Genomic DNA, 13,078 nt, shown 5'->3' with positions numbered 1-13,078 from the left:
CCCACATGCCCCATAGTGGGCAGTGTCCCTTGTTGCAATGAGCTCAGAAACACAACTCTGTTCTCAGTGGTCTCTGGCTGGACACAGGGAAAGGAAACAAACAAGGAGGTAAAATAATTTGCTTACCATTTTAAAATATCAAGATAGGATCCCAAGGATCCAGGTATTAAATAAATTGTAGAAGAAGGACACAATCCCCGAATCAAGAAAGACTGGAATTGAAGGAAAATCAAGGTGGTGTTGACCAATGCTCAGCCAGCCCTCAGGAGGTAGAGAACTGTATCTCTTGGTTCAGGTAGTGGCCACAGATTAAAAGCTCTTCCATTAGGGCCTTTTGCTACTTCATCCAGTGCTTATGCAGTATTTTCAAAATGGTTTATGTCCTACTGAAGTATTTGCTTTTCTAGTTCAATTTCCTTTCTTTGTATTCCTCCCATGCAGAGTAGTCCCCCCTCATCCATGGGGGCTACGTCCCAGGACCCCCAGTACACGCCTGAAACTGCTGGTAGTATTGAACCCCGATATACTGTTTTTCCCTCTGCATATGAGCCTAGGATAAAATTTAATTCATAAATTGGGCCCAGTAAGAGATTAACAACAATAAAATAGAACAATTATAAAGATATGCTGTAATAAAAATTATGTGAATGTACTTTGTCCCTCTCTCAAAAAACATTACTGGAATGTATTCACCCTTCTTGTGATGATGTAAGATGATGAAATGCTTACATAATGAGGCACTGTGGCGTAGCATGAGGCTACTATTGACCTTCTGATGACAAGTCAGAAGGGGGATCATCTGCTTGTGAACCAAGGTTGACTGTGGGTAACTGAAACCGTGGATGGGGGGTGGCGGGGGACTAAGGAAAATTACTAGTCAGCATCTTCCTCATTAAAACTCCCATTTCTGAATATGAGGCCTACAAGGTAAACTCGGATTCCTCTGTCTAGCTTTCAAGGTTGTCCTTCATAACACCCTGCCCCACTCAAGTTTCTAGCCTTATCTTTTACGAGCATGCCTGCCTTCTCGTGTAGGACAGAGAGGCCCTGTGAATTCACAGCTCCATCTCTGCTCACACACTCTCTTCTTTGACTCGAGGAAGGAGTATGAGCCCAGGGCCAGCGAGGCTTTATCGATGGCAGTCTAGGCTGGGCCTTTCCAGGCAAGTTACTTTCTCTCTCTGAGCTTGACAAAGGTAGTTTCATTCTCCCCAGCCCTAAAGTCATAGGGCCTCTACTCAAATCCTGGCTCTGCACTTAGTAGCCATGTGATCTTGTGTCTCACATTAACTTTTCTGTGTTTTAGTTTCCCTACCTGAAAAAAACAGTACTTCTTTCCTACCTCTTGGAGTTTCTAGAAGATTTATGTATGATAATTCATGTAAGACTTTAGTCACTTAATTGCTTTGCACAGAGATACCCATCACTAAGTGTTAGTTATTTTTGCTGTCATCATTATTGGCTTCCTCTTCTGGAAAATAGGAATAATAATACTTGCCTTGAAGGCCATGGTCCAGATTACAGAATATACTCCCTAGAAGAGTATCTGCCAGTGTCTAGTGAGTAAATCTTAGATTTTTCCTCCAGTCCTTGCCAACATTTCTCTGCCTATTAAATTGTGTCTATTCTTCAAGTTCCAGCACAAATTACACTCTCATTAATAATGCATTCCCTTGGGCGCCTGGGTGGCTCAGTTGGTTAAGCGACTGCCTTCAGCTCAGGTCATGATCCTGGAGTCCCTGGATCGAGTCCCGCATCGGGCTCCCTGCTCCGCGGGGAGTCTGCTTCTCCCTCTGACCCTCCGGACCCTCCCCCCTCTCATGCTCTCTCTCTGTCTCTCTCTCTCAAATAAATAAATAAAATATTAAAAAAAAATAATAATGCATTCCCTTGTTTCTCCGAATATTACCTGTTTCTCCAATCTTTGTACAATATTGTAAGTCAAAAATTTATAAAACACATGATGAGTATCCTGATTGTTAAATTATTGCTTTAACCACATAGACTGTAAGCTTCCTGAGGGTAGTGACCACAGTGTATGAGTCATGAAACTCCCAGGGAACCAAGTGCAATACCGAAACATTCCAGAATTTCTCAAAAAATACCTGATCATTGACGGATAGCAAATTGGGAGTCACTTTCCATCTTTTGTTATCAGATGAAGTCCCAATTTCCTTAACATTTCCTCCTCTCCCACCCACTACCGAAAGTTTTAACAATGTTTTAGAATAGTGTTTTTCAAATTAGTTCTCGTTGAAGTGTTTTCAAAGGTCTGCTAGCTCTCTAGTACAAAGTTTTAATCTTGTGTTTTCATTTTGATGGGAAACTTAAATGTTAATGTAAGCATTTCTGGAACTCAGGCCGGGCACCTGAGAGATGACTATGGCCATCTGATCTCAGCACCTACCTCTGCATGCATGTCTGATCGTATGGCAGATTGAACACGTAAATCATGTGACCTTGTCAAGTAATGACAAACGTCATTTTAGGACCCCTTGCAAGGGGCTCTGTAGTTCATACTGTAGAATGGTAGGAATTATATGTAATATACATACTGATGAAAGAACCTGTGTGGAAGTAGTCAGGGTCATATTCTTGTTGCAAGCAGGAATTTGCTCTCAGCAAAAATCATCTGTTATTTTATATTAATGTTTTTAATTTTAATTTTATTGGGTTTTTTTAGGCTTTTGTAAGGATTAATGTGTTTTGATTTTATCGAGCTGTAAGTATAGGAACTATACCTGATTTTATGTTTGTACATATTTAAATAACATAATAAAGCTGATTTAGGCCAAGCACTGAGAGTACATAAGCCACTTTCCCTTAACAGCAATCTGTTATAGTTAATACTCAAATTTGAAAAACACTGGTTTAGAAAATCTCTGAATTTTCCTCCTGGTTGCTTGCCTTGATTTGGAGTGAAGGGAAGATTTACTAATTCTGGCCACTACCCCTTGGGAAGCTTCTGTCATCTTTTCCCTGGCTCTTGCCATGACTGCTCCAACCTACCTTTAGTTCTTGAGTCATATTTTCGAGACCATACAGCATTTTATATGGGGCAGGTAGTGGGCCAGTGAGGTTGATACTCATGGCCATCTGCTCCAGGTGAGCCAAGTCACTGAGAAGAAGGCCCGTGCATTCATCTCCACAAACTGTGAAAGGGGAAATGACATAGAATATTTACTTCTGTTAAACATCCCAGGCAGATGTTCAAAGATTTCAGCTATGAAATATTTTATGGCCCACGTATAATTCCGCGAGAGATGATGCTACACATCTTAGATAATTAACACTTTCAAATGGATGATGGTTGTAAAAAAGAGGAAAAGAACAACAGGAGAGCAGACATGCCTGTTGGCCAGAAGCTGAAATAGGGACAGGGACGTAAGGTGAGAACCAAAGAGGAGGAGCAAATGGATTTTGAGGGGAACGAGCATATTACAGAAGTACGAGAGGTAAGACATGGGATATAACATTATGAACGTTCCAGCAGTTCCCACATAAGCAATCTAGAGGACATCTGTAACTAGAGCATAAGACATGCTCCCATGTCTAAAACTGTATGCAAATAACGTGCTCTACTGCAGTGGACTGGAGAGTGTCTACAGCAATGGGGTCTCCCCGTGTTTCACATACCATGTAGGCTGCATATCCCAAATTTGTGCAACTTTTCCGCTTGACAACTACGGAAAAGAATAATTTTTAAAAAAGAGAAGTCAAAAGAAAGAACTTTTCTTTTTATAATTTGTGTTTCTTTGGCTCATGGTATGTATGTATTTATTTACTCACTTACCGACTTATTTGCCAACTTTTCCTCTTTAGCCTTTCAGCCCATTATCGCCCGTCATTACATGCTCTCCCACAAATTCCTGCTTTGCTAATTAACCTCATCCAGCCTTGTGGATAAATAATTGCTAAGGGCCAGGAAAGTGTTATTCCGTAAGTAGCCAGAAGTGCTAATATTCTATGTATAATCTTTTCGGTAATTAGAAAGAGGGAGTGCTCATGCTTGGCGTGGTGGAAGGGGGCTGGTGGTAGAGTTAGTAGAGAGAAAAAAAAATGGATGGTTTTTTCATTATTAGATTAATTTCATAAACAGTAGAATTTCTAAACTGAAAATACATGAATTCTCTTGTAGGATTTTAAATATATACATATTCAGTTTGAAGTTTTTAGTTCCTTTTTTTTTTTTTTAACCCTTTGCAATGGAGCAACGAGGTGTAGCTTCTCCATGCCAAGGAGCATGTATTACCGTGTTTATGATATGCATTTATGTAGACAGTTATAATTTCTAGCATATATTCAGCAGAAGGAGGTATCAAAACTATGCACAATAAGAAGAGTAAATGCATAACATGGCAAATACCAAGATTTGGAGTAGCTTTGGACCATGCCCCAAATTGGCAAGAATTCAATCAGTCCTCTAAAATAGCACTCCCCTGAGCTGCCTAATGGAGAAAAAGCCACTAACTAAAGCTTGTAAACAAAGAGAAGTAGTACAGAGGGTGATTTTTTTGATAGGACAGCAGTTAAAGGTGAGTTACAAGATCCCTTCACAGGGCTTCAACTGCCCCAGCAGGGCTTTCAGTAAATCAGCTGCGTACGGATGATACCTGCAACTGTAGAGTGTCCCCTGCAGGAGCTTTGCCAGCTGAGTGAACAAAGAGGCTTTGGAGGCAGGAGCCCAAGTGTGGAACTGGAGCTGTATTCTCTTCCTCTTCTGCTAACCGGAATGAAAGGGAATTTGCTCTACATGGAAACTCAGTGTAAACAACAGAGTGCTGTGTCTTCCTGCTCCCAGTTCAATGGGAGTGCTTGAGAAGCTTTAACACACATGTCTACATGAAACATTTACAGAAAACACAACCGGCAACATAATTAGCTGCCGAATTGACTCTGTCTAAACATCAGAACACAGTCTGGGTGTCAAACGCTAGTGGGTCTCAGAATCATCTGAACAATTTTCTTAAATCACAGAAGACAGCCACTTGGCTGTACATTAAAATCCTATGGGGATTTATAAAATACAGATGTCCAGGTACTTCCCACCCCCACCTTCAGAGCATCTGATTTCTTGGGTCTGTGGCAAGGCCTAGGCGTCAGAATTTTTAGATTATAGAGGATCCGATCATACAGCTAGGGTTTAGAGACACCATTGCAGATGATAAGCTTTAGGGATGCTCAATCCTAAAGATGAAAGTCGTCATTTTGCTTGTTGTCTCCTCTGCCTCGGATACTTCTCCCTCCATCTTCCCCTATGCAGCTCCTGGATATTCAGGTCAAAGGCTTAAGTGGTACTTCCTCAGAGGGGAAGGCCATGATGACTCAGAAATGACTGTCTCCAGCAATCACTATTGCATTCCCTTGGTCTCGTTATCTTAACACTCATGTGTGTATGAGCTCCCTTATTACTCTGTTTATATATTACTTCTTCCATACCATACTTAAAGACCTTTGGTCACAGTGTTTAGGATAGTGTCTTATACACAGTAAACATAGTAAAAAAACATGTGCTTATGACTATCTTTGTGAAAGAAGAGCAAAAATATTTTGGAAAAGAGCAGAGTGTTAGAGGGAGAGAACAGAGAGAGGGAGAGAGGGAAAGGGAGGGAGGGAGGAAGGGAGAGAGAGAAGAATGGTCAAACAGGAAGTGTCTAAATGGGAGAACATGATAATGAGATAGGAACTGGAGAACAACACAGATATGTGAGGAACAGGAGAACAGAATAAAAACAATGGTAAGGAAAAATTGTCTTGTGATTGGAGAGGCAGAGACTGAGTAATGTTGGGAAATGGCTGTTATGATACCCACATAAAGTAATTCAGGTTTTTGTTTGTTTGTTTTGAGGTAATTCAGTTTTGACTTAGGAAAGAGTTATTGGAATGGAGGAAGGGATGAGAAGCAAAAAGATAAGAAATGTTATCAAGAAAGAAACAACACAGATGGGTTACTGACCAGATAAGGGCAATGCTCAGTTCTGGGATGGATTAAAAATGGTCACCACTTCCTTCCTGTTCTCCCATTAAGAGGTAGAGCCTTATTCCTCCCCCTTAAATCTGGGTTGGATTTATGACACACTCTGACCCAAAGAGTGTGTCAGAGGAATATTGTGTGACTCTTCAGCCTCAGCTTCAAGGCGTTCAGCATTTTCTGCTTTCACATTCTTGGAACCCTGCTGCCTTATGGATAATCCCAAATGAGTCTTCTTGAGGAAGAGAGGCAGCTGTGAGCAAGAGAAAGGCAGGCCCGACCACTCCAGCTGAGGCTCCATCATGTGAATGGGGCTATCTGAGCCTCCTCAGGCATGACAACAAAAGAACTATCCATTGGAGCCAGCCCAATCTGTCAACCTACAGAAACCTGAGGATATATCCAGTTGTTGTTTTAAGCTATTGAATTTTGGAGTGGCAGCAATACATAACTGATAAACTTTCCCAAGTTTTGCAAGTGTGATTTAGAGTTCAAATTCAGATCAGGGACTTACAAGTTGCAATTCACAGGCTAAGAACAAGTATTAGCAAAAATTCTTAATTTTATTAAAAGTTAGGAAGGATACAAAGGTTCCTTTTCAACTGAGGCCAACTTTATCATTATTATAAAGTTCCATTCAACTTCTAGTGCAGATGGATTTTGGGCAGATGTTCCCAGGATGTAAACAAAAAATATGTTTTTTTTACTTTCAAGATCTTGAGAGATACTTCATAATAGGATGTCTCACCATGCTTTTTAGGGCAGTGTGTTCTTCAGGAATCTTTTGCTAGCCCTTTCTCTAATGTATTCATAATTTATAACCTACCTATTTCCAAGAAGAAATTGAGTCAGCTCACTGATAATAGTGTGGCTAGAGGTTCCTCACTGGTGGCTCCAGAAATTTCCAGGGAAAAGTTTTCTCAGATTTTATTTCATATAAGAATAAATCAAGCACTGGAATGCAGAACTAGGTCTGATTTACTGTAATACACTACAGAGTAAATTGGTGAACTAGAATGCCAAGAGGCATGATGAATACTGATTTTTCTCTCGCTTATTCTATCCCCTGCCCATCTGTTTTGGTTCCTCATCTTCAGTTGTTGAAATAAAAATGTATTTAATTGCTCTTTCAAGGACTCAGACATCCCATTTTATGTTTCTGTTCCAAAGATCTATTATTGTCCCATGTCTTATGGTCTCTGTATTTGCTTTTTGAGGAACAAAGTAGAAGCACATTTCCATTAAGTGAAAGGTAAGTTTTACAGTATGCTCCAAGTAATATACTAACATCTGTCCAAATGGGTCAGAAAGACTTATGGATATGACAGCCATGGGGATTTTCCTAAAGCTTCTATATAAGTTTAGTTCATGCAGTTAGAAGATACACCCACGAGGAAATATGCCTTTTACATAATGGTTTGCTATTTTATTCTGACACAAAATATTTTACATATACCGCAAGCTACTTTTATTTGCCCTCAAAAAGTCTGAAGTGTCTGGCAACAAACATGGATGCAAATTAAAACCACATTTAATTCACTATAAGAGGGAAGATTTGAAGAGTGTACAGAGACATGGAATATTCACATTATGTAAACAGTTGTTCTTTGATGAATGTGCGGTAACTGCTCAGTGTAAATTAACACCTATCTTATAATCAGGACCCCCAAAGAACCTCTTCCAACCATTCTATTCAGCAAGAGATAAGGTTATAAAGTGAGATCCTGGCTAAACTGCATGGGAACAAAAGCAAATATTTCAAGACTATGATTATATTTTACATGACTAAATGTTTCTGAGGCTTTGCCTATAAAAGTGTCAGGATAAATTTGTGTCTAATATTAACAAATGCAGTACTAAATTCAGATCGTTATAGCTGGGCACATGTAAGGGACAAATCATGCAACTGATATTACAGATCTTTCTGTTAGCAATTAGTACAAAATACTGCATTTCTACCAGAGTCCCCCATGCATAATAACTACTGGCTTACTGTCACAAAAAATTCACACACTATGTCCACACCAAAGAAGCTGAAGCTGAAATGAGTGCAATGAGTATTTTTGAAAAGGCCAAACCCATTAACCAATTTTAGGTAAAATACATAAATTGTCTGCCCTAATAGAATAGGGATGAATGAGTAAATATACATTTCTAACAAAAGACTAAATTTGTGTACCTATATTCATGTTTTAATTTAACTCTTTTATATTAAGGCCACTGATATTTCCTAGGATATGGATTTTATATTTCTCTCCTTTCTCGTTCCCTTTCAAGAAGAAAATTTTAGATTGGCACATATTTAGGGCTTATTATTATGTAGAAATAATATCATCTAAAATAAAAATTTGGTTTTAAACTGATTAAGAAGTCTTTTTTTGCCTATTATTTCTCTGAATAAAGGGAAAGGTATTCTGTAGGCTTTAGATGAGGCTGATGAATTTGTTCATGCACCAACTTGTTTCATATATTATATGTAATTATATATTTAAGATATCATATAATATATAAGTATAATTATATAAAATATAGAATATAAATAACAAATTTATAATTAATAAACTAATAAATTCATATAATTATGTTATATAATATAAATTTTTATATCTTAATTTTAACTTAATTTTAAAATATTTATATATAAATTTTATTTTATATATGTTAAACAAAATTCTGTACATAAGTATATATATATATAACACAAGTTCAATATGGCTTAAGTATGGCATAACTGTTCCAAAAAAAAGGAGGGCACCTGGGTGGCTCAGTTGGTTAGGTGTCTGCCTTCAGCTCAGGTCATGATCCCAGGATCCTGGGATCGAGTCCTGGATCAGGCTCCCTGCTCAGCAGGGAGTCTTCTTCTCCCTCTGCCCCTCACCCTGCTCTCATGCTCTCTCTAGCTCTCTCCCTCAATCTCTCTCAAATATATAAATAAATAAAATATTAAACAACAACAAAAAACAAAAAAAGGAAACTTTTTTGTAAGCACTATAATAATAATGGGATAGTAACTTTTATCTATATGTTCATTACATAGCAGGCAATACGTTCTTTCTTGCCTTCATTATCTCATCTAATGTTCACAGCAATTCTATAAAGTGCTATTAATATCCTCATTTATAAGATGAGTAAAATAGTCAAAATAATTGTATATATGAGCCTATAAATATTGCCATGTGAAAACTTAAAGAGAGGAGAAAATATAAGGTGGTCATAAAAGAGGTTTTCAGTGAGTTGAAGAGCCTAGAATTAGAGAGAATTATAGAAAACCAGAAGTCAGCCTAACCTAAATATTTCATCAGAAACTGATGAGTTGCACAAAACATGTTTTTGCAAAAAAGTGGTCAAATAATAACCATGATGCTAATAATGCCTAGAATTTACTGAGCATGTATTATGCTTAAGTACTTCGCATATATGTATACAGTATTTTGTTTCCATTTTACAGATGATGAAATGAGGTTTAAAAGAGTTGACTACATGGTGTCACACAACTTGTATGTGACCAGCCAGGATTCGAACCTTCTAGAGACACATCATGACAGCATGCTTCCTGGCATCAGGAGATAGTCTGCTTCAGGGACACCACAGAAAAGACAATTGCACTATCTTACTTATAAGAATTCCTCTGACTTGAAGATCTTATGATTCTATTGTTCTTCGAGGTCAATGAACTCCTTCAATCTAGCACAGTGAAAACTGTAATCAAATGGAGTTTACTCTTAAAATTAAGCCTGACAGAAAATACAGGAAGTAGTGATCAGCCTCCTGTACATGACAGTTCAATAGCACAACTCCTTCCTCCATTAAGAGAATGGCTTTCCCAATGTGATATACAAACCCAATGATCAGGAAAATTACCTAGAATCAGAGTGAGAGTTGCAATCTCGTAATCCTGGACCTATGCTAAGAAGGTTGACAAAAAACTCAAAGCATCTTTTACTAACAAAACAGATACAAGTCAAGTGCAAACAGGGTGAACAGAAGTTGCTTCTATAGATTCTATGACATCCGAATTTGAATAATATGCCAAAGCTTGGAGTTGTAAAAAACTACAGTAGACATACTGGTCTTTGGATAGGAAATAGCATTTGGGGATTAAGTGGGAGCAGAAAGAGGATGGCATTTAAGGGGTAAGGATGGAGGGTGATCACATGTCCCGCAAGCAAAGCCATAGCTCATTAAAAAGCATCTGGAGGTCAACTGATGCTTTATCATCATCTTTTATTATGGAAAGTCTCATTTTCTTAATAGTGATCAGCCCCATTGCACTATTTTGTTCCTGCTTTCATTTATAGGGGAGCAATAATTGCCATTAACAATCATCGTTGATTTATAAGAGTATAACACTGTTCTAACAACAATATATAAGGGCCTCTACATTATTATGATAAGATCCTTGCTAGCAACTGGATATTAAAAACAATAATCTTGACCATCTCTGCAGATCAGTGTCAAGGTAGGACAAAACTTCAGATCTTAGCTTTCACCAAGTGGCTGAAAAGTATGTATTTTACAGAATTAAGGTGTGCTATCACATTTAGCTAGGTTGCAGGTAAAAAACACGCTTCATAACTGCTTTTGCAACACTGGCAAGCAAAACCTCATCTTAAATGTTATATTATAGATAAATTGTGACTATAAGCAATAAAGCTCTTATATTCTTAATATCTCATAGGCAGTGAATAAAAATAGGAAGCATCAATTTGATACTTATAAAATGCTATTTCAGGCACTCTTTATGGAATAACATCTTGCCAACAGCTCCTAATTTTAATTTCTGTTCTCTATAAGAGTAATATATTTTACTATGCCACTCATAATCTATTTTAAACATTACATGAGTTGTTTTGTGCTAACTACTGATCTGTAGAAAATAGGACATGAAAAATCTGAGTTTTGTGATTCACTGTACAGAACTTTACTATTAAATAAATAATGTCTTTCTTGCTCATTCTCAAATTTCAGAAAGGCAGGTGGTTGTTCTCATTTTATAAAATGATAATGTAAATTGTGAATGAGGGTTGGAAGAGGAGGTTGGATTTGTATTAACCAACATACTAAGGATAAGTCCATCCTGTTTTGGGAAGTCCAACAAAATATCTCTTCAGGACTCACCAACATTTATAAGGGAAGAACACACTGTAGAGTTGTCCCAAATTATTCCTATTAGAAAAAAGTAAAAAGATCTAGAAAGAAATCTGAGCACCCAGCTAATGTGTTTTTCAATTGTATAGAAGGTAGGACTCTACTTGACAATCCTTGATGAATAAAAATCTATCCTAACTCCCATATAACTATCATAATGCTTTATTTATTTATTTAAAAGTTTTTTTTAAGATTTTATTTATTTGCGAGAGAGAGAATGAGAGACAGAGAGCATGAGAGGGAGGAGGGTCAGAGGGAGAAGCAGACTCTCCACTGAGCAGGGAGCCCGATGCGGGACTCGATCCCGGGACTCCAGGATCATGACCTGAGCCGAAGGCAGTCGCTTAACCAACTGAGCCACCCAGGCGCCCCCATAATGTTTTAAATCTTAGAGGAGAGAGTCTCAACAGTTAGTAGGAAAAAAAAGTATGTATCTCTTAACATATATATTTAAAGTTTTTCATTTTTTAACCCATTTTATCTTTATTCTTTATTGAGGTAACATGGGCTTTAAACCCAAGAGGTAAATGAACAAAGAGCTGAATTAATTAATGTTGAATATACTAGGAAAACCATGTCTGCTTTCAGTGTCTTGTATTGGCAGTCAGCATAAAAGAAAGTAAGATTTGCAAGGCAAACCTAAGTTCAAAGCATAGCTCTATGGAAAAGTCACTGTGAGCTTTGGAAAAGCAACTTAAATCACCTAATTCAGTTTTCTTATCACACAGTGGAGATAATAATGTATAGGGATGTTGTAATCATTTAAAAGCATATAAAGTGCTTAATATAGTGTCTGGCAAATGAAGCTCTCGATATAGGTGAACCTTTAAAAAATTACTATTCTGATGAACCATGTGTGGTAAAATGGGCTTTGGAGAATGCCTAGAATCTGAAGACAGATGTTTTGGTTGGGCATGCCCAGGCACTGACTCTGATGAGTGAGGCTGATAACCTTGGTGGATTGAATTTGGCTCACTAGGAGAGACTCTGCTATCTAAATATTACCTATTAAGGGCATAGATTATTTGTGTACATTCCTCATGACAGTAATGGAAATTCCATGTATAAAAGACCATGTCCTACAAGAAATCCACCATTTTGGCTCCTATAAAATCCTAGGTTGCTCACTGGCAATTGTCCATGGCAGCTATAAGTCTCTCAGGTGCTCCAAGGAAGCTCTTCCATGATTTCTGCATTTGCTCTGTACTGCACAATCTCTACAGCAAAATTTTATAACCTTTGTTAAACAAATTAATTATGTAACTAACTTTACAGGATGTATATAGATTCTTTCCACCAGTATGCAGCTCTCTTGAGATAATGCAATGATCATGCCTAGATCATTTACTGTGGGTTTTTTTTCTATTTTTAAAAATACACAAATCCACAATGTGGGCGAAATTAAGTCCTGTTTTCTAGTGAATTAATTAAAGAGAGAAAAATTAACTATATAATGCATGCTACTAACCTGAGTGCTAATTTATTACATAATAGGACAAATATCTTAATTTTTATAGTCACCACCATCTTACCAGCACCCATTTATCTCTTTTCTTTATCAATGTAACATGGGCTCTAAGCTCAGAAGAGATTTTTCTTAGAAGACATTTCTCTTACTACACATACATATTCTCTTGCCCAAACCAGGCTACCTTCATACACACCCACTCACAGGCCTTATACAATTCCACTAAAGTCACATGTGATAAAACAGGCTTTGCAGATCAAACAGGCCAGGTGAATCATTCTTTGATATCTTGCTCTTATTTAGCTTAAGGATATAGAAAGATACTAAAAAGAGATTTGAAGATAAGTCAGTTATGTCATTATTTGTGTCTTGATTATCTTATCTCAAAACTAGAAGTAGAACCTGAGTCTTGGCGCAGGTCAATATAATAGAAGTATGGCATATTTTTCTGCCACAGGAGAAATTTTAAAATATGAGAAAAGAAGAAAAGC

The 13,078-nt window shown here is 37.6% G+C and overlaps 1 protein-coding gene across 1 annotated transcript in view; it reads right to left on the bottom strand.

The window, feature by feature from the left end:
* The window catches only part of LAMA2 (laminin subunit alpha 2), a 621,471-nt gene that overhangs the window by 145,992 nt on the left and 462,401 nt on the right, over positions 1-13,078 (bottom strand). The window contains exon 33 of the mRNA XM_045865518.3: positions 3,010-3,152. Coding sequence (XP_045721474.2) covers positions 3,010-3,152 — 143 coding nt within the window. The remainder of the gene's footprint in view (positions 1-3,009; positions 3,153-13,078) is intronic.

The sequence above is a fragment of the Mirounga angustirostris genome, unplaced genomic scaffold, assembly GCF_029215605.1.
Source record: "Mirounga angustirostris isolate CCGP_5_RB_7025 unplaced genomic scaffold, mMirAng1.0.hap1 SCAF_8, whole genome shotgun sequence".
NCBI classification, from domain to species: Eukaryota; Metazoa; Chordata; class Mammalia; order Carnivora; family Phocidae; genus Mirounga; species Mirounga angustirostris.
Note: the sequence above shows the minus strand (reverse complement) of the source record. Positions and strands in the feature narration are given on the sequence as shown.